The sequence below is a fragment of the Poecilia latipinna genome, unplaced genomic scaffold (assembly GCF_001443285.1).
Source record: "Poecilia latipinna isolate Pla-1442-1.1 unplaced genomic scaffold, P_latipinna-1.0 Scaffold47, whole genome shotgun sequence".
NCBI lineage: Eukaryota > Metazoa > Chordata > Actinopteri > Cyprinodontiformes > Poeciliidae > Poecilia > Poecilia latipinna.
This window is the reverse complement of record NW_015112663.1, coordinates 146,522-168,949: the sequence shown is the minus strand read 5'-3', so window position 1 is coordinate 168,949 and position 22,428 is coordinate 146,522. Positions and strand designations below refer to the sequence as shown.

General features: G+C 37.4%; 1 protein-coding gene across 1 annotated transcript; it reads left to right on the top strand.

The window, feature by feature from the left end:
* Positions 1–189: 189 nt before the first annotated feature.
* Positions 190–21,876, top strand: dnai1.2 (dynein, axonemal, intermediate chain 1, paralog 2). Its single transcript, XM_015050016.1, has 20 exons — positions 190–347; positions 461–514; positions 807–944; positions 1,469–1,549; positions 1,858–1,981; positions 2,980–3,035; positions 3,193–3,348; positions 3,496–3,555; positions 3,655–3,780; positions 3,946–4,030; positions 4,118–4,235; positions 4,579–4,622; positions 4,721–4,968; positions 5,554–5,643; positions 5,798–5,885; positions 6,015–6,094; positions 7,658–7,806; positions 11,244–11,343; positions 17,996–18,178; positions 20,920–21,876. Exons 1-20 carry the CDS (start codon positions 333–335, stop codon positions 21,013–21,015), a joined length of 2,091 nt encoding a protein of 696 aa, XP_014905502.1. The 5' UTR covers positions 190–332; the 3' UTR covers positions 21,016–21,876.
* The last annotated feature ends 552 nt before the right edge of the window (positions 21,877–22,428 follow it).

The following is a 22,428-nucleotide window of genomic DNA, read 5'->3' as shown; positions in this document are numbered from 1 at the left end:
TTTAAATGTAACGCTTTTTTAAATGATGTTAAAGAAACTATCAAATAAAAGGCGTGGAAACTATATGACATGTTAAACTTTTATACCTTATTATAGGATCTATGTGACTGTAACTGTTAATCCTAACAACCGCCAGTAACAGAAAGACTGGCGGTTGTCATGGTAACCAGTACACAGGAGCCAGGCAGCGTTCTTTAAGCGCGTTCTCCTTTTGCTTGTGACCGTTTGAAGAGTTTGTCTGATTTTTGCCAAAAAAAAAAAAACAAAAAAACTGAGATAGACATATTTTATGAAGCTTTTGGAACCGGGGTCCTACCTCAATTCCCGTGAATATGGCTGGTAGAAGGGTAATTGTTACCAAATCTTAGTTAGTCTAGCTGCTACTAGCAAAATCGCAAGACACGTACACGGACTCGTTAACTTCACATTTTGACTCTTGTCTTGATTTGTTTTCAAACAGGCTTCCACTGTTCACAAATTGCCCGGTCTGAAGTCATCCAAAGGACTATCAAAGGTGCGTTTATCTCCCAAATATTCGAAGTAAACAACTAAAAGCGAGTAAGTCTAAACATTAATTTACTTGCCACGAACTGCAATATATGTATGTGTAGACCAACAAAAACTGGGGCATGATTGTAAAGTGGAAGGAAAAACATTTCAGCTACCAAGACTGAAATTTGTTGTTGGACCATGACAAACTATTGAATAGTCCGAGGGATATGATTACTTTTGCAATGCATTTGTACACCAAAATATAATTTTCTGCTTTCTACATACATAGATCTATTATTTGCTTGACATTGTAGGATGACGATGACGCATGGGATGCGACTGATGGCTTGGACGACCCTTTCCATTTGAAATCCGCTGCGGATCACCATCATCATCATCATCACCACCACCACCATCATCACCATCATCATCAACTGGACCTCTCAGAGGCTGTAAGAGAAGGATATAACTGGATGAATGATAAAAGCAGGCCTGTAGACAAGAGACAAGTCCGACTTAAGACAGTGACAGATCACATAGAACAATATATAAATTAAACTCTCATGTATACTTTGTGGTGTCTTGTGATCTCTCTTTGGGATCATTCTAATCATTCCTTATCTATATATTAATTTTCTAATTCAATTTGGACAGGTCTTATGCCATCTTTCATTGTGAGTCATTTTAGGTTTTAATAGCTCGGTAATATACTAAAAAGAAATGTAATTTTAGCTGTTTTGACTCACTGTTGTGGATCTTGTAACTGGTGTCTGTACAAGAAATGGATGATATTGTCATGCAGAAATCCACCCCCCACCTCTCTCTCTTTCTCTCCCTCTCTCTCTCTCTCTCTCTGCCTCTCTCTCTCTCTCTCTTTCTGACCTTCTGACTTATCAAATTATCTGCCCTGGGTGATATTTATTTTATATTACATACATGTAATTTTGTATTTTTTGATCTGTACTGATTTATATAGGAGCTGAAAGAGGAAATTACAAGAGTTCTCAATGCAAACAACCCACATGCTCCAAAAAATCTTGTTCGCTACAGCTTCAAGGTAGGGAAGTCATAACTCAGCACATACAATTACATAATATAATGTACATGCTACCATTGTTGCAAAATTATAGCCACTGTGAATCCAAATAAGGCATTTTAAGATCGTTGTATGAAAACAACTCTGCATGTTGGCTCTTTATAAAGACATTAAAATTAAATTGGTATTTTGCCAAAAAGTCTTTACTGTGATATTTACTTATTTAACGTCTTCTGAGCAGATAATTAAGGTATTTTGGGGAAACCAATTAGTTGTATTGAAATTAATTTATTTTACTAATATTCATAATTTTTATTTGTCTATTTTAGGAACGTGTCTATAAGCCAGTGACTGCTGTGGATCACTTGGCTGTCCACTTTGCTTTGGAGGGGAACCTATTGCATAAAGAGTCTGATGAAGCTCGAAGACTTACCATCTTTCAGCTACCTCCAGGTATGTCAGCTATTAAGAATCCTGGAGTTTTGATCTGGACAGTTAAAGGACATATAAAAAAAGAAATTCTACTTTTTCTGTTTAATGATGTCCAGGCTTTTATTGTATTTCCCCCCCCTATCTGAAAAAGTGACAAAGAACTTGAAAGAAAAAAAAGACTTGAGTGATCATTTTAATTAAGGAATATAGAAGTGAGTCATCAATGCACAACAGAATAACCACCCAAGATAAAAGCAGTGATAATGTTTTTATATATCAGTTAATTATATGAATAACAAGAGATCAAGAAAAATCTTGTGTGAGGTTGGTAGCTTGTAGGAGTTAGCAAATCATACCTGGGGGATTTAAAAGCACTCTGCTGCAAGCCCCGTCCGTCCGTCCGTCCATCCATCCATCCATCCATCCATCCATCCATTCAACCATCCATCCAACCATTTTCTTACACCTTTGTCCCTTAGTTCAGACTGATGTCAGCCCACCCAGGGCCCATTTTCTCATTTGAATACAAGACGTTTTGCATCCAGTCAACTCCCAAAAGGGGTGATTGAAGTAGAAGTGAGTTTTTTAAAATATTTTCTGTTACTTATAATTATTATTATTTATAAAGTCGAAAGGGAGAAAATAAAAAAAAAACAATTTAAAATTGGAAATTGAATTTGGTATTTCAGTCAATTTACAAGCCCTCCGCCCCCTAAAAAAAGTGTTAAATTGATCTCTGTTAAAAATAACTATAGAGATTATGTGTTGTTTTTGGAAGACTTTTGGCTTGTCTGGGCTTAACGATGTTTGTCCTTTTAAGAATGATAAGGTGTTTTTAACTTTAAGAGGGTTTTTGGAGCTTACATTGTTTCTTTTTTTCCTGGTGTAGTGAATATTTGGAGCCACTAGATGCCACTATTAAGCTATCAAACAGTTTGCAGAATTACACAATGTACAGAGTGCATTTTGTTTGCTTTATGAACTATAAATTTAAGAATATATATGTCATATTTGCCCAGGGGTTGTACCAGTGGAGACTAAAGTAGAATCACATGAGGATCACGCTGGAACCCCGGTAAAAATAAGAAAAAAATCTGTATGTAGGCGCTTAAAAGTGATTTAAGACATTGTTGAAAAAAAAAATTTAAAATACTGTAAATACTTGAGTAAATACTCAAGCTTGAATTGTGTAGATAGAACTTGAACCTCCGTCTGCTGATTGTCCACAATAGACTACACCTGTGGAGGATGGAGGTGAAAGTGAAGAAACTGGAGATGAGGACAAACCACGTAGTGCTTCCTCAAAACGTCGCAAGAGGGAGGCAAAAATTACAAATCAATTCAACTTCAGTGAAAGGGCAGGACAGACTCGCAATAATCCTTCAAGGGTATGAAAAAGCAGTAACTACTGTGTGTAGTTAACATATGCAATGTTTACAAAGTAGGCACTACGATATTGGTATTAACACACTTTGTCGTTGCTTATGTATTGATGTACTATGTATTAAGATAAAGAGGTTTTCCTTTTTCCTCAGGAAAGAAGCTGCCAGACTGAACCTCCTCCCCGCATCACCTTTTCTGACTCTGCTAATCAGGTACGTTGCACACTTGTGCTCTGGTGTGTTGTGAGTGGACTTATTTTCTCTTTGTGGGGAAAAAATTATTGGTTGACTTTAATAACTGACTGCTTGCAGTGGGAGATCTACGACGCATACTTGGAGAAACTGCAGACGCAAGACTCAATTGAAAAGAAAAAGAAAAGCACAGTAGAGAAAAAAGAGGATTTTGACGTCAAGAAAAAGTCGTTGCTGGACAGTGGGGTAAAGTTTTTTTAAGCTTTCCTTCCTTAAATGTATCATTGTGTACATTCAATATATACAATTAAATTGTGCAGCCTACACATTACCAAACCAAAACTGATATATGCTAATTGGTTGACATAGTATTTCCGGAGACCCCAAAACTTTGCTGTGTTTCTATTACAGAGTGAGGATGTCACTCAAGTGGCAGAGGTAGCCAAGATCATTGAACGAATAGTCATCCAAAATACAATGGATGACATAGCACAAGGCATGATCGTTTATATGTAAAACACATTTTTTGCAACACATGTTGCTCTGTGTTGTTCTCTAACTGCATTCCTTTTGTAACCTTCAGATTTTAAGTACTTTGAGGATGCCTCAGATGAGTTCAGAGACCAGGAGGGAACTCTTCTGCCTTTGTGGACGTTTCAGTATGAAAAAGCCAGGCATTTGTCTGTCACTGCCCTCTGCTGGTGTGTTGATTTATTAAATCTGTGAAACATAAAATCTGAATAATGGGGGGACTTGTAAAGTTTCGATTCCCTGTGAACTCTATCACATTTTGTCAGTATGCAACTTCTCCTGAGCCACCTTGAGTCTTTGGGCTGCTTTTCTGATTAATGTTTTGTTAATTTAGTGGTGCCCACCTCTGATATGGTGCAGTCGTGCATTTTCATTTCAAAATGTTGAAGTCTGGATTTTATTCATGGATACCAGGGGGGCTTAGTAAAGAGGACTATTAATACATTTTCAGTTTTGTATGTCACTACTGTCACAAAAGAGAAGGATGACTGATAACTGATTATTATTCGATAGGAATAACAAATACCAGGACCTGTTTGCTGTGGGATTGGGATCATGTGAGTACTAACTGAAGTTGTTATAACATCTTTTATTGAATCATTTTTAAAAACTGATCCTTTCCAAATCGTCTTGGTTTTGTCTCTGTTGTGGCCAGATGACTTTGGTAAACAGGCGGGTGGCATGCTGCTCTTCTTCTCATTGAAGAACTCGGCTTTTCCGGAGCACATCTACCCCACGGCCTCTGGGATCCTCTGCCTGGACATCCATCCACAACTCTCGTATTTGGTGGCAGTGGGTTTCTACGATGGCTGTGTGGCTGTTTACAACTTGAAGGAGCAAACACGGGACCCTGTTTACAAGAGTACCGCAAGCACCGGAAAGCACACAGATCCTGTCTGGCAGGTGACATTAGGTTGGGGAGTTCACTGTTTATGTGTACAGTTAAATGTTGAAGTACTCAGCTTGCTTTTTTCATGCTCAGGTTAGTTTTTCAGTAGTTTTTTTTTTTTTTTTTAAAGAAATTTAGCTTCAAACAATCAGTGGTATTATTATAGTAAGGATTTTCCAGTGTATTTTAAGCCTGGCGGGCCACCAGGCTTTACTTGTGCCCCCACCAGGCTAAGCATTGCTTATTTTTTTTTAAGTCTTTTTAAAAATGTAGCATTTTTTCAGGTTTTATAGTTGATGTTCAGGTATCAATCTCTCAATATTTCAATAACACATAATTATGAAGTAATATTTTCAAATTTCCTGTCAACATTAAACACTTTTCAACTCCAAAACACAACGGGCCGTTGAACAAATGACTACCTTAGCACCCAACCACCAGGCTTTGCAAGTTTTCTTGGGGGAAACTTGGTATAGTTATTTAGGTTTGGGATACATTTGAATAGAGACATATTTTTGCCAGTTTGAATGATGAAGATAATCCAAAACTTTCAGTCTGTTTATGTGTTTAGTCTTCTCACACAGACATCTTATATTCAGGTGCGCTGGCAAAACGATGACATGGACAACAACCACATGTTTTGTTCGGTGTCATCTGACGGCAGAGTCGTGACCTGGACACTCGTCAAGGTTTGTACAGTCAGAACATACTGCAAATGCAACTTGGTTATTTGAATCATTATTTCTTGCTTTTGTGTATTTCTTGCATTTTGCGATCATGAATTTGTGTGTTTTGTATCCGTACTGTATGTTGCTTTCTAACTGTATATTTGTATGATTGCAGAATGAGCTAATGTCATCAGACATTATCAGACTGTCTGTGAAAGGTGCTCCATCTGATGGGTCAGAGGATTCACAGATGACTGCCGTCTGTAAGACTCCCTCACAGACCTTTATGAGAGTCTCTCTATGACAGTGTTTTCTCTTTGATTTATAAAATTAGTTTATTAAATGAGACTGACATCTGTGACAGTGTATATCTTTATGCCTCTTATGTGCAGCTCATGGTACTTCGCTCGACTTCCACAAACAGATTGATTATCTGTTCTTAGTTGGCACAGAAGAGGGGAAAATATATAAGGTATGTGTGAAGGATTTCAAGAGCTGATGTGGCTGAGTGACACTTCTAAAATTACATTAAGAATGTTGTTGATGTGATCCACTTCGACAGGCAGACCTCGAGGGGAAAAAAAAGAAGTCACATCTTAATTTGACATACAGTAATAAGGCTATCTGAACTTATTCTCAAGCCAAAAAGAAGTTTATGTGTAAAACATGAATGAAAGTGAATTCCTTTTAAATGAGAATAAAGCATCATTCTCTAAATGTCACAAAGCCAGCGGTGGGCAGTATTTATCCAAAGTGCTACACGTGTGTTAAGATAAGATAAGATATTCCTTTATTAATCCCGCAATGGGGAAATTTACATTGTTACAGCAGTATAAAAAGCAAAACCAATATGAAAAACTATATATACACAGTAAAATCAAGTGAATATAGAAATACTAGAAATACTAATGGTTATGGTTGTAGAATCATTAACGCTAAACTCTAACTTTAAATATTATTTTTAATTAACTCCTGTTAACAGTAGTCCTTGGAGATGAGCGATAAAACGAAACATGCCATATTTGACCCACTTTAACCTTTTGGTATCTGTGTCAGTGGGCTGCATCTTAAAATTTTGCATAGAAATTCATTTCAACTCAGACACTATAAGACACACGTTTAAAAGATGTTTGATACCTTACAGTTCTACTAAGAAAGCAAAAAAGATTGAGGATCACCTCCGCTGCACTCGGCACTTCTTGCTAACTTGTTGACAGACACTTCCCCGATATGTGTGAAATTAGATCCTCCTTCTGTCACATTGGCACGGACACCTAAGAGAGGACAGATTAACAATCTTTCGCAGAGCTGCAGGACAGCAGTCATTTTGACTGGGTTTGAAAATGCAGCAGCTGTGTCCACAACCTATTAGGTGTTTACCTAAGATTGTCTTGTTAATTTATCCCTGCAATCTAGCTCTTCTATTTTGTTGCTTTCACGATCCCTAAATTAAATTTGTAATAAAGCTCTCAGGTATTTATTTCACTTTAAGTTTCAGTGCAGCAACATTTTTTACCAAATCACTTTCAGCAAGCACCACAGTGGAAGCATATACACAACAATTAATAACAGGAAAATCATGATACAGTTGTCTGCACAGAATAACAAATAAGGTTCACATGTCCCTGATGAAATACCACAAATTTGTTAAGTAAAAAAGAATTATAAATCATTTCAATACCCTTTCTTATTGTAATGTGATACACATCCTGTAGAGGTTAACTAGAAAACAAGAATTAAAAAATATGGGGGGGAGGGGAAAATTAATAAACTAATGTAAAATGTAAAATCCTAGTTGAACTCTGTTTTCTTTTGAGTCTATCTATATGCCATATCTTGATTTGGTAACATTTGAATGAAGGCATTTCCATAAATGTCATTTTGTTAATGCTGTAGATGTTTTAAACCTCATTTTATTAAGATCTAATATGCAGACACCGAATGAGCTGAGTAACTTATTAAACATCTTAAGAATATTGACTTCTTTTCACTTTGATTTCTGGGTAATAATCAACTTTTTCCTTTTATTCTCTAGTGCTCCAAGACTTACTCCAGTCAGTTCCTGGAGACATATGATGCCCATCGTATGCCAGTGGACACTGTTAAGTGGAACCACTTCCATCCCAGAATTTTTATTTCTTGCAGTTCAGACTGGAATGTCAAGATCTGGGACCACACCATCAAGTAAGAAACAGAAATTGAGACATTAGACTTTTCTTACAGCTATTAACCATAAAATAATAAACTCTACCCTAATCAGCCAGCTGAACACATAACAGTCAAATGAACATCAGGAAGAACTGTATTTCAAGGAATCAAATTGTGAAGTCAAATTCTCTTAAGTCATGTTTGATATGTACGACATTTTTATAACAACTGACGTTAACATAGTTACTTGATTATGCTATAAAGTATCACATTGTGCTCGGAAAGCATAATCTCCCCTAAAACTTTCACCTTACCTCATTTAACTTTAAATCTAATTTAAATAAGTATTCAATTCTTTGTAGCCTACTTCCTTTTAATCCTACCATTCTGGGATTACCGGGGCTGAAGCCTGCTGCAGCCATCAACTGGACAGTTAGCGAGCTTTCCCACTTGGCTAATCACCAGACTGTCACAGACGCCATTTATCAACACATATATCAACACTTGTCTGTGACACTGTTGTTTATGTGGTGCTAAGACACATGTCCACCAACACAAGAGCCAGCGTTCCATCTGTGTCTGCTGGCTTAACTGAACTTTCCATTGAATAAAATAGGCAGCGGTGAACCTGTTGAAAGACTGTGTGTACGTGTTGTTCTGTGAAGTATTCGTGTTCGTTGGAAGAGGTTCGTTTTCACAGGAGATTGAAAGCTCTGGGAAGCAACATGACTGCTATCACGACTAGTGTTACAGTCTTTCTTTGAAACTCAGGGTTGAGCTGAAAGGAGTTGATTGATGTCAACATTGCATCCATTTAACGTCCAACGGACAAACCTGTTTTTATTGTCATTTTGATTAGTTGAAGAATATAAAATTTGATATATTTTATACATTGTCTTTTCATTTTGCCAGTGAAAGATTGACACAAAAAATGTGTTAAACAATGCTATAACAATAATCTTAGCAACATTTTTAATGGTTTGTTTGCAAATAGTCAGACACACTCAGTGAAACGCAATAGTAATTCCTCTGATCTTTCCGTGGTTTTGCAGTGTCTTTATGAGCTTCTTAGACTCATCGTGGATCAAACATAATTTTCTTGGCTCATTTGATTAACCCACACATCCTCCCACATTTTGACTGCGCAAGCAGCTTGACTGAATAATGATAGTAATCATTTGCTCATCATGAGAGACACTATTTCAAAGTGTGATCCTCAACATCCTAAAAATACAAAACTTAAGATTTCCTGAATTCAGACGCTTTCACTTCTCAGCTCACTGTGGAATTAAATACAACCAGACCTTATAAATAAAGGAATGAAGGAATGAATGTGGATCTCCTTGACGATTAGGCTTCAGTGCAAAAATAATGCAGTGTTTCTGGGCCACGAGAGTTACAACAACGCGTCTTCCAAAACCAGTGAAAGAAGAATATATTATGATTACGATCAGTAGGTAAGTGATGCATATGCATTTACCTTGTGCAGAGAAAAAAACAATAGGAATACTGAAAATGTCTCCATCTTCTTAGAGCTATATGTGAGTAGGTTTCTGCTTCATACCGTGGAGAGATTAGACTTTAGTTAGTTTGCCCTGAATTCCTCACACACAAACATAAGATAGTTTTAAATAACATAAATAGCTTTTTTGAGGGGGTATTTTATCTTTCAATATAAGAAAATCCCACCTGACTGCGCAGAGGAAAGACAAGGAAATTTGTTGGGGGGTCTTTTTTTCCAGAAGCCACTTAATTTATAAATAGAGTTAACCTGTGACCCATTTATTTCTAGTACAAGTAAGGCTGTTCTGTGAAGGTCTCAGAAGTTTCTCAGAGAATGCTAGGAAATAAACAGCATTATGAAGACAAAGGAACACTGTAAGAAGGTCAAGGGTGAAGTTGTGTAGAAGGTTGAGAGCACAACCTTCTGCAGCTACAGTATGCACTGCCTTTTGCACTCACGAAACGTGAGAAGGTTGAAGGAGTAACTTTAAGTGGCACTGTGCATGTTAGTGTGGTGGTAACTGTATCATATATAGGTCTGTCACACTGACAAATTTTGCTGGATGACAAATTGTTCTAGTAATTGTTGTGATAGGAAAAATAATGTTTTGAGACCATTTTCAAGTTATTTATTAATGGCACCATGTGGTGGATGCCCTTACCACCACCACATAGTGTTAGTATTGATTTCTTTATTAGTATAGTTTATTTCATTTAGACATATATTTTCTAATGGGTGCACACTTTAGTTAATGTCTGTCTGAATGGTTAATTTATACTTGTTTTTGTTTGAGGTGCCACTTATAGGAACCAGCTGGTGGAGGAACCTGGAGTAAACCATCTACAAATTTCTGAAAGACTGAAGAGGGAGACTTCAAGTTTTTATTTAATTTTGTCACTTAAATATTCACTTATTGTTTGTGCTAAGTTAAAGTTATTTTGCTTTATTTGTTTATAGAATCCTTTAGTTAATTTTGTATTTATTTGTTCTTTTGTTTGGTCAGACATCCCTCCTGTGGTAGATTTGGGTTACTCCACCCCTATTTAAGCAGCCTTTGTTCTTTGTTTGGTAGGTCAGTTTTGTTTGTGTTTAGTTAGAGTTCAGTTGACCTCAGTTAATTTGGATCCAAATTTGTTATTTATCTTTTGATTTATTCTTGCTTTAAATTTTTATGCTTTGTTGATGATTTTTTTGAAGAATTAAATTGAAGCCTTTTTCTACTTTGAACATTTTTTGTCCTTGTTTGAGTCCGGTCCCTCACACACCAGCAAACACCGAAAACTGAATGATATTTTAAATATTAAAAAAGACGCAATAAAAAAGGGCCATAAAAACCACACAAAGCCAAAACTATAAATAAATGAAATATGAACTCCTTGTTTGGATTCAGAAATTAAAGTTTTGTATCTTTACAAAAAGCTATTTCAAAGTGTGATTTTTGACATAGTGTGTCTCATGTCTCTGAAAACAAAATTGCCCCTCAAAAATATTGACCATTGATTAATTGATTTATTGCCTGTTGCGACGGACTTAGACATGAGTCAAAGTAGTCAAAACTACCGTTTTGTTAGTGTAGCTATTTTTTATATTTATATATATATATATATAAATTCTGGTCAGATATATTCCAAGCTTTTCAGCTTTGAATTTTCAATAGATTCGGACATAGCACACTGACCTGGATGTGCAAATGAAATGTTGTGCAAGACGTTTTGATTGACATGCTGATATGTGTTCTTTAGGTAATGCATTTTGAGTCTTTCACTCTTTTATACATGTTTCTGGATTCTGGAACAAGAATTTGGTCATGTGGCAGGGCCTCCATTTTCACTTGGTGTTAGACTTGCTCCTGAGTGCATTCCCAAAAGGATTGTCAAATGTGTCAGTTCTCAGAAATGCGCCTCTGTTTGTTTAAGATGAGCAACTTTGCCTGTGTTTTACTTTAGCTTTCCTCTTGTAATTGTTTCAGGACTCCAATGTTCACCTTCGACCTTGGCTCGCCCGTTGGAGATGTTTGCTGGGCTCCTTACTCCTCCACTATATTCGCGGCCGTGACAATAGACAGAAAGGTAAGGGCCTTTTTCAGTTCTCTCCTTTTCCTTTTTTCAAAATGCAGCACGGTAAAATGAGCAGAACTTCTAATCGTTTTCTACCTTCAGAATTTAGAACATACAAAACATTCCTAGCCGACGATCCCCTGTTTAAAAGAAGCATCTCACCAGTTTTAGACCTTCATCAGAGCCTGAAGCGCACTTGCTTCCGGGATTGCACAGATGCGGCAACACGTGTCCGCTGTGTATCAACGATAACTTGACTTTTATTTGACTGAGCATGTGAAGCACCAAACAGCTATACCGTCTACCATCTGCAGCTCACTTTTTAATCTTCTTTATATATTGGATGAGTCTAAAATCAAAGTTAAGTAGCCTCGGGAAATCGAGTTGGTTCAGACTCTTATTTCATGTAACAAAGAAGCTTCCTAGTTATTGATTCCAGGCAAAAGTAATTTCAGCGGGTGTCGCGTTGCTTATCTTCACATATTTTTTCTGTATGGCTTCAAGCTGTCCCCATCTGTTGGTCCTCTCACTCTGCGCAACACTACATAAAAGTCAAGGTTGTTATGTCTGACACGTTTTTTGTGCAGTGCGCCAAGTGAAGTCGAGTGAGAATGACAGAGAGGAAATGAGAGCTGAGTAATTTGAGAGACACCTTATGTGATACTTTGTGTGTTTATATCATGTCCTTCTCAACTGCCAGCATTTGGTCACCACAGGCACCAGCTGTGGCATAGGATGACTCGTTACACCACACAACCAACCTTTTGCCCTGCCTGAGACATGGAACCGGAGGATGTTTTCAGGACTATTGTCACCGCTCTGCATTTCTAGTGTATGCGGTAGAAATTTACCGGAAAATGAACCAGAATAGCAAGATGCTTTTTGGTTTATTAGAGGCTTTGGCAAGGAGGTTTTTTTGGAGCAACATTTCAAATTGGTTGAATCTTTGCAACCATACCTTGCAACCATACCTCTCCGTCTCATATTTTATGTTAGCTTTAATTGTGAAGGATTACTTTAAAATGTATTGCAGTTCCACCTTGTTGTAGACTTTGGGGTGTGGCAAAAGCATACGTTTTAATAGCCATTTGAAATGGCTATGTTTTTAAGTTTGTGGAGTTAGTAGTTTGACAGGAAGAAAGGTGAGGAGAGAAGGGGAAGACATGCAGCACAGGATTGAAGGTTTATCCCTGTGTTCAGTTGTATTTTTTCAAATTCATCAAGACTGAGTACTTTATTTTATTCCGTCCGGATCAGAAGGAATGATATAAGACACACAGAACTCTCACATTTATTGACGGCCGTCAACATCCATGTTCTCCAGCGGTTTTGTTGCAGAACATTAATCAATTTCTGTGGCAACTCTCAAGTAGAGCTTTGATTGACTCATTTAAGTCGTGTGCTCCTCGATGCATGCATGCCAGTAATGACAACCTGGCTTTCAGTTACTTCTGCCACGCCACAAAATGTCAGAGGAACAACGGTGTGAGTGTGTGGGTTTGCGTGAGCTTGTGCACATGTGTTCACGAAGATAATGCATTGATTGGAGGCTGAGGTGCAAGAATGACACACAGTTGTGTGGCGCAAACAAATTCTCTCTGTCCCTGATCCTCCATCTGAGCCGCCTGTTTAGAAAGTGTCTGGATGACATAATGAGAAAGTCTGGTCATCTCTGCTGGTGATTAGTCTTCAAGCTCTGTCTTTACTGTTTCTGGTGGATGTCCTCTCCACCTTGTCTGTAGGGACTGTCACACATATTTTTCAGTCTTTGTAGTTTCCTAGAAATGAGATGAGCAAATCCCAAAAGACAAGACAATGTACAAAGGGTATTTTTTTTTTTCAGAAAATCTGTTTTTATTTACATTTGAACAAAAATGACAGGCTGAAAATGATTTATATCCTTCTCCAGTCGTGCTTTGCATTGCAACAAACTGACACTTAGAGGCAATCTTTTAGCATTTTTAACCATTCGTCTTTTTTATAAGGTCCAAGTCACTGAGGTTAGAACGTCTCCTTGCCATAAAATTTAGCTCTTTCCAAAACTTCATTATCATAGTCAAGTGAGCACACTTGACCAGACCAATCAAAACATTAGTATCACATCCAGTCTTTATATGCTTACCTAAACCTATAAAGGGTACAGATCATTTTGACCCTACCCTCCAAAAGGCAACACTTTTGTCTCAAAGAAAATAGCAGTGTAAGCAATCAAAGGTAGTTAAAAATATTATGTCAACCCAACGCTATATTGTAATTATATTTTTAATATATTTGTTTACATTCTTGGTGACTTATGATTTTTTTTCCATGTACACATAATTGTGATCCTTAAGAGGAACATCTGTGATTTAATTGTACTATATACACTGTCTATAAAGTCTTTCTGTTTTAAATAGATTTGATAACTTGTAAAAAAAAAAAAAAGATGACTTAGAAAAGTAATGGACTGGTCACTGTGTGGGTAGAGTAGTTTTCTCCCCAGAGGCAGATGAGTTTCTACAGACTGGTTTCATAGACGTTCAGATCCAGGTTTTGGGTCTTTTCATAGCCCCGTTTCTCCTCTGTCTCCCTGCAACACAAGACAACAACGGACACACTGATTGGTTCAAAACACCCCAAAAATATTATTTTAATGCTAGTCCAAGAAAAACGATGCGATGTTAAGCGGTCAATCTAATCAAAGACTTTGACTTTTTTGATCAACCAGTGAGTTAGAATTCTGCAGTATCATACAATACATTAATGCAGAGAGCCAAGTTGAACTTCAGCAAAAGAAAGATTACACTACAATTTGCCAAAGTTAAAATTTAACACGCTCGTATATCTCTGTTAATAAAAGGCGTTATCTCTTTGTGAGATTAGATTCAAGCCTCACTACATTTTGCTTAGTTATTAAAGTTTGTACTTAATTTTCGTCGGTTATACAATGCAAATTACATAAAATAAATCATTACAAAACAGCTATGCTGAGCCGCGGGACTCTACCACAATATGATTACGATTTTTGGTAGTCAGAAAGAAAAGTGCTCAACAGTTGAATCTGAAACATATGTTAAATAGAAAATGTTGTGTTAGATGCAGAAAACCAACAAAAATAGGTTTCAGTGACAGCAGATGTTCACATTTTCACACATTAAATATCTCGACTTTTCAGAAACAATTTTCTCTATCTGGATCTAGAGCGTCTGAGGTAGAGCCTCAGAACGCTTCGCAGTGAGGTAACATTCTGAATTTTCTGTAAAATCTTGTCTTTCCAAATATCCTTCTAACATCAGGACATGATTTTTTAAAAAGTCTCAAAGAAATTGATTACAGTGCAACACTGTCAGTGTTTGAGAAAAAAAAAACTAACTGTGATTTACAAACCTTCTTATACTTAGTAGTTTTTTTCCAATCAGGAGAATAAAGACAAGGACCAGGAAGCCAACGACAGCTGACACACCAATCAACCAAGGCTGAAGGGTCTTTTTCGTTGCTCTTACTGCTGATGAGATAAATTCATATAAATCCATTTGTAAAATCATGAAGAAAACTGAATATTTTACTCAACTTTACTGTTTAGTAAAGTTCATAAGCTACACCAATTGACTTATTAAATGTTTTATTTGAAAGATAATTATCACAGCACAATTCATTCTTGATCTCCAAGCAGTGCTAAAACAATCTTCAAGCGGCCGAAATGTTTACTCATGTGTCAAGATTCGGAGTTAATTGTAAAAAAAAAACAAAAAACATAGTTTTACCATTTTGAGCTGAGCAGCCGGTAGCACACAGGAGCACACAAAACGCAAGCAAGTTCATCCCAAACATGGTCGACCCGCAGATGTTTTAACCCGAGCGACCAACACAGAACGTTCAGCTCAACTCAGCTGCCGAGAAACATGCACACGACGTATGTCGTCTCTCTGTCCCTGCATAACCGTGTTGTAATCACAGGTCAGAGTCCACAGCAGAATAATCTTAGGGATCTGGGTGTGTTATCAGTTTTAATAGCCATAAACACTTTTTAATCACCCCTTCTTTTCCTGCATTCTCCTTGCGTCATGTGGGGACCACAGAAATGCAGCACCTGAAGTTTGCCGGAGCATAAGATAGATACATTTAATTTTAAAATTGATGTCTTAATTACTTATTTTATTGATGCAATTTGTTTTATTATGCGTGCAGGGCTGGAGTGTGTAATAATGCTATTGCATTATCAGTTCCCATGACTCAACATTTCCCTTCCTTCTCAAATGTACCAGCCTACCAAGAATTGCATCCATGCATGACTCTGTGATTGTGTTGCAGATTCTGAGTGTTTGTTTGCTCCAGGTTGGTTCTGTCGAGTTGATGTGATCTCAGCATGGGCTTTTTCTGATAGTACCAGACTCCAGTAGGATGTTTTCAATATTTATGGCTAAAATCCAGGTTGTTTTGCGTTACAGTGTTCCAAAACTGTTATCCAGTAGACGCAAACAAGTATTTACACCAGCAGGTAAAGTGCCAGACTTTTGTTATCTATAAAAATGGGACTGGATAAATTAAAAATATCACTTTTGCTTGCCTGCGGTCGGAATGCAGGATTCTGATGGACTCCAACCAAAAAGAGTGAATTCTGAATTTTTATTAACATTCATTTTTGCTAAAGAAGACTTTTACAAGTGTACACACGTATGTAACCCAATTGCTGCAGTATTGTTATTTTTCTACATTTTCATTGTGAAATGTATGTTTGTTTATTAGCTGGAATGTGAAACGGAGATTTCACCTTTAGGTTACAAGTTTTGAAATGACTTGTGGCCTCATTTTTGAATTTCAGCGACTTTTAGTCAACTGTAGTTTTTCTTTCCACCGCATGTTACTGGATGTGTTGGCTGGAATAATGAGGTTGTACTTGTATATTACTCTAGAGCGTACTTTTGGTAGCACTGTGACCTAGTGTGATGAGGCAGTATCATCACTCTGCCTCATCACTCGGATAGTTTAACTTTGATGGCTTCTGAAAGTTAAGTGGACAAGAATTTGTTCTTGTGTGGACTGGCTGCATGACATGTCTGGTTCTTGGATCCATTAAGGGAGGCATTTTTGATTATCTCCACTTGAAAGGGGAGCCTAAATAATAAATCGTTGTACTCCCCTACACTCTCCCAAAGATGTAGTTCTGGATGGCCAGCTGTTCAAATTAAGAGAATCCAGGCAACAGATGTATTTGGTTGATACTTTTGAATCTCATGATTAAGTTGTTGTCATTTGAGGCTTTTTCCTGTCTAAAAAAAACCCATAATAAATAAACGCAGCCAAATGTCCAAATAAAATTACTTTCTGCAATCCTCATAATGTGCCACACAGTAACTCATGCATCTGTGTAATCACTGAGAATTACAGAAAAAGTACGCTGCGGACAAAGAGCTGCTTGGCACGGTTCTAAGCAGCTGGCAACTCACTCCAGATAAAACTCAAAAAGCAGGCAGGAAGTTAAGCTTTATGGCCGTAGGACGTTGCAGGTGACCTGTCCAGAGTGTTCTCCACGCTCGCCTAATGAGAGCTGCAGATAGGCTCCTTTCAACAAGGATTAGCAGGGACAGATGGATAACGGCATGGTAGTTGCATAAACAAGAAATTTCCTTTGTTAGAAACAAATAACAGTGCAGTGCTTCATTGTCTTTGCATACTGAGCAAGTCTAAAAAACATATATCTTTTCTTAGAGCTACAAGACTCTGGCACAAAGCTTCTCTTTAAGGTTCTTGGGAGGGAGCATTTTAAGACCTGTAATTTGTAGTTTTATGCTAATGTGAGCCAAGGTAATTATAAATTCAGTGAAGTAAACTGACTGCTCCAAGTGGCTTTGTGAATTACAAATGCAGTCATATTGCACTGCAATTACTCATGACTAATGTTGCATTAGTCTTTAGATTTGAACGTCAAAAAACACTGTTGTTAATAGCTGCACTGATAAGAGGTTAGAGAAAGTCATACTTCGTTGGAGTCTGATGATTAGTTACAAACAAGGATTCTTGGCGTGAACACTTGTGTGCTGTGTGAACTTCACCAGCACGGTAATCTTTCTGATAAAGAATTGTAGGATCTGCTTTGTAGTAGATTCGTTTGATGTAATCAGATTATCAAAATACATGATGAAAGTTGTGACATGATGTCCGGTAGATAAGGATGTCTAGGAACTTTGAAAACATCATGACAGTCCCGACATGCCCACAAATATGGAGAGTTAAGACTCAGAATTATGAGTCCCAGGCACTTTGGACTTTTATAGGTTTTGTCAGTTCGCAAAAAACAAAGCTCCGTGTGGTTTTAATGTCTTTTTATGTCGCAAACTAACGAAAAAGTGGTTCGTAATTCTGAAGTAGGAGGAAAAGGTTGCGTGGTTTCTGAAATTTTCTACCAATAATAACATGAAAAGTTTAATGGTACACATGGTAGGGGAATATATTACCACAAGGCACAAGGAAGATGGTCAGGAATTGACGGGAAGGAGATACAGATTAATCCTGCTGAAGAACCATTTTTGAAAGGCAGTGTACTCTTCTTGTCGCCACATCAGCAAAGTACAAATTTTTCTGTGTTTTAAGATCTTTCTTTTAGACATTGTTGTCACTAAATACCAACACATTTGATGCGGGGAAAAAAAGTGAAACAAGCGTTATAACGACTCATCTTTCTCAGGTTCACGTCTTTGACCTGAGTATCAACAAATTTGAAGGTATCTGCCATCAGATAGTGGTTGCCAAAAAGATCAGGCTGACTCACATTGAATTTAATCCCATCCATCCGATCATCATTGTGGGGGATGACCGGGCCACTGTGACCAGCCTCAAGCTCTCCCCAAACCTCCGCAAGAAGCCCAAGGTGAGTAAAATCAATAAATCTCATTTGCTCCACCGCTCTTGAGCAGTGCAATGGTACAGTGGTAACAGTGTAGTTGCATATCCAGGAAAGCGCTGCCTGCTACATAGGGTTTTTATGATTATTTATTGTTGGAAAATGCAAAAGATACTCATATTAGTTTTGCATTGCTTGTGGAATTTCTGCACACATTAGTTTTTATCAAATATCAAATATGGAAACAGTCTGGATTTCTTTATGCATATTTAATATAGTACAAGACGACAACTTGATTCAGTTCAGCAAATTACTAATTTAATCTTTTTATAGCATGCTGATTAAAAAAAATCTCAGTTATTCATAAGTTATCAATATTGCAATGGTTTTGTCAAATGTTGTCGAAAGTGTGCAAATAGTGTCATCACCTGCCAACTTAATTATCTTAAAAATATGTTACTTGCTGCCATGAACAGAGAGTAAATCGTCTTGGCTCGTACAAATGTTTGCAGGAAGTCATGTCTCATTTCACCTGCTGTGTTGACGCTCAGAGCAAAAGATGTTCATCAAACTTGCATAATTATATCGACTGTGCTGCCCAGAACAATCAGCTACAGCAATGATTGGCAAATCTGAAAAGTTGTTAACAAGTCAAACCGATAAGCCAGACCGTCCCACAGGCTGCTCAAAACAGGGTCTACTTAAACGGACGTGGAAACCAATAAGAGCTGCAGCTGCCTTGACCCCGATTCTGATTTAATCTCGCTATGGAATAATCTCCCCGTCGCGTTACAGAGTTATCTGAATTGCTGTTTCTCTTGTTTACAGAACGAATGCCAATTTGAATAAATTAAAGAAAAAACAATTTGGTCAGTGGCGTATAATAGCATAGCAAAATGTAGCCGTGCTGAAAAACAAAGTGCCACTTTAATCTTCCTCTGCTAGATGAGTCCCTGAAGCCTCTCTTAAGCTGAGAAGTAATCACATCAGTCCTTCTGAACACAGGAGGAAAGCAAATGGCACACTGAGTCACAACACTTTAATCAGAGCCCATTAACAGTTAGCTCTGCCGCGCTTCCACTTTTCCTTTGTGTTGTTTGCATCAGTGCGTGTAAACCAGACAGAACTTTAATGACTAGAGAGAAGCATTCATTGCGTTCATTTTCACAACACACTTCACTGCACATTGTATTACGCAGACTCCTCCAAACATCCTGTTTTAACCACACAATTATATGAACACAACTTGACGCACACCGCGCGCACACATACACAGTTCTTCTTCTCCTGCAATCTCTGACTTTGCACCTTACAAGTCCATTAGTGATATAATTGCACAGTTCAGCATCACTGACAGTGCTTAGAGCATTTTAAAGGCCAATGTGGCAAAAAAAACAAAAAAAAAACAAGCATCAGCCGCAAAAAATAACATTTAGCAAATAGTCTTGATTGGGTAGCCTGCACAGACCAAGATGGTGAGCACAGACTGACTTTAAGGCACAGTTCTCAGTTCTTATTATAACCTGTCATATTTTTTATACTCAATCTGAAATGAGTTTCCAATTATCCGTATTGGTAAGTTTAAAATATAGAGAACTGTGATCACAGCTGCGTTGTCACGTTCTGGTTGATGCTGTTATTTTGCACATGTAGCCGCCTTGGCCTGAAGGTCTGTGATGTTTTTATGGGGGATTAGAGCATGTTGTCACGTGTCCACTGATATAATTTAGTAACTCAAAACAACATGCATTTTACTTTAGCCACGTGACTTTATTGGTGGCACAGCCAAAGCAAAAGCAGCATTGTAGCGCAACTATTGATATTCTGTGAGTTGTTATTTGTCTGAATCTCTGTAGAAATATCCGAAAATGAGCAGGAACGACACAGGCAAGTTCGGAAAAGACGCTCTTCTCTTTAGAAAATACACTATTCCTGTTCACAGTCTTTAACTGTTTTGGTCTTCTTAAGTCAAAATCCAGCTCAGGATCAGAACCCTGTAATTGCAAAAGAGCTTTAGCGGGCCTGCTAAACATTGTCTTGTGCTGGGATCACTTTTAACAATAAGGTAATAAAGTTGAGCCGTAACTGTTTGCTTCGCAACATTGTCCAAAAGAAGCAGCTGACTTTGCAGCAGATTTAAAATTCAGATGGAAAGGGTCTGTTATACAATTATAATAATTGCATCATTAAATTATTCCTTCTAAAATATATTATACTTAACACATTTTAACCTTATTATATATATACAGCTCTGTAAAAAAAATTAAGAGGTCACTTAAAATGATCAGTTTCTCTGATTTTACTTTTTGTAGGTATATGTTTGAGTAACAAACATGTGTTGAACTATCGACAACATGTCTCCGAAACTGCAAGCAAAAGTTTAGTATTTATTTGCGGAATAAATACTAAACTTATTTAGTATTTATTCTAAATAAGTTTAGAATTTTGACCTTATTATGAGAAATGGCCAAAATAAGGAAAAAGATGCAGTGCTCTCAGACCTCAAATAATGCAAAGAAAACAAGTTCATATTCATTTAGAAACAACAAAACTAATGTTTTAACTCAGGAAGAGTTCAGAGATCAATATTTGGTGGAATAACCAGGTGGTTTTCAGTGGGGTTCATTGCAGTGGGCTCTTAGTTTTTCGCAGAGCTGTACATGTTTCATTCTGTGTTTGTGTGCACCACTGGGTTTCCTTTACTTCTTGGTAAGAAGAATTTAATTGTTGGTTCTTGTTTGTTTGTTTGTTTGTTTTTATGTGTTTAGAGCAAGAAGGGCCAGGAGCTGCCCAAGGGTTCAGAAGCAGAGGTATTAAAGATGGACAGGCTGCTCGCCCTGCTGAGAGAACCAGAGCTAGACTGAAGTCACCCCGACTCCGCTTCAATTCAGCCAATGTGGCTTCTCATATGGTGGGTTTTTTTTTTTTTTTTTATCTGTTTGCAGCAAATAAAATGAACATGTTGCAATCTGTGTATTTGACCAAATGTTCTCTTAAAGTCTTACTTGATGAAATTGAAATGAGAGCTGGGCAGCTTTCTGAATGCCCCAAATTCCTTTTTTTTTTCTTTTTTTTTTGCTGTTGATATATTTTTTTTTTCTTTCAATACTTCTGATATATTGAGTAGACACAAGTACCCTCAGTGAAAGTTGCAAGAGGAATGCTTGTCACTGTGTTAAGTTGTGTTCAGTTTTATCACCTGGATTTTCTGGGAACTGAGGACAGTTATTGTTGCTGTTCTGCAAAAGGATTCCTGTCTCGTTTGAACATGATTTCAGATGCGTAGCGTTTCTCAAGAAGAAGACCGATTTGCATCTGAGACGTCTGGGAAACAACCTTGTTGTAAGTCATTTAGAGTCCTGCAAATGTCCATGCAACCTTAACTCCACAAGGAAACATTGACATGTCGGAAATGTTATTGTGTGCTTCTTTATTACTCGTCTCTTCACAAGTTATGTAAGCAATATTGACACTGACGCATCTCCATAAAATGTGTTTTTTGTTGGGGTTTTTTTTTTGTTGTTGTTTTTTGCCATGAAAAGCTGAGACATGTTTTTGTTTCATACAGAAAATGTCAAAAAAAGGCAGAGTTCAACTGATTTGAGTCATTTGTTGTTTTTCTTGATATTTGCTTAACTGATCCTTCAGTCTGTCTTACCTGAAAATGCTGCATGTGTTTTCATGTAATTTGTTGACAATGAACATATTAAAACTGTTTAACAAAACAGACTGGATTGAGTAGATTTCAGAGTTGATATGAATCTCTAATTGCGTTGGGATTAGAGTTGTTCCAACTCCTTTTCCAGTTTTTTTTTTTTTATTTGCATTTTACAGGCTTTGCTTCATTCTGCTGCTTCTGGCTGTTACTTAAATTTCAGAGACCTCTGACTGACGACTGTAGCTGTATGACATGTATGAGTCTTATTATGGTCTTAACATCCTGCTGCTCCTCACTGCTGCTACCCTGGACAGCAGTGATGATTCTCCACAGTAACATGTCCTGAGCTGGATAACACCATCGGTTGTTTTCAAGCACTGCTAATCCACCTCATTTGCTTTTTGCTGCTTCTTTATAAATGTCTGTGTGGTTAGAAAGCTGGACATAGAGACATTGGACTCTGGGATATGATCATGGCCCATTATGATCAATGGAAGAGATGGTTTGAACTTCCTCTTTCTCTCTCTGCTCTTTGGTTCTGCTATTCATCCACGAAGCTTCCTTTTCAACTCCTCTGAGCTTCGGGGTCGTAGTTAAGGTATTATTTGAGCTTTTAGAG

What these genes read in the sequence shown, in the direction of transcription:
- dnai1.2 (XM_015050016.1), top strand. An exon ending in ACACAGATCCTGTCTGGCAG is followed by an intron (nt 4,969 to 5,553) that starts GTGACATTAGGT and finishes TCTTATATTCAG; the next exon opens with GTGCGCTGGCAAAACGATGA. An exon ending in ACCTCCGCAAGAAGCCCAAG is followed by an intron (nt 18,179 to 20,919) that starts GTGAGTAAAATC and finishes TTATGTGTTTAG; the next exon opens with AGCAAGAAGGGCCAGGAGCT.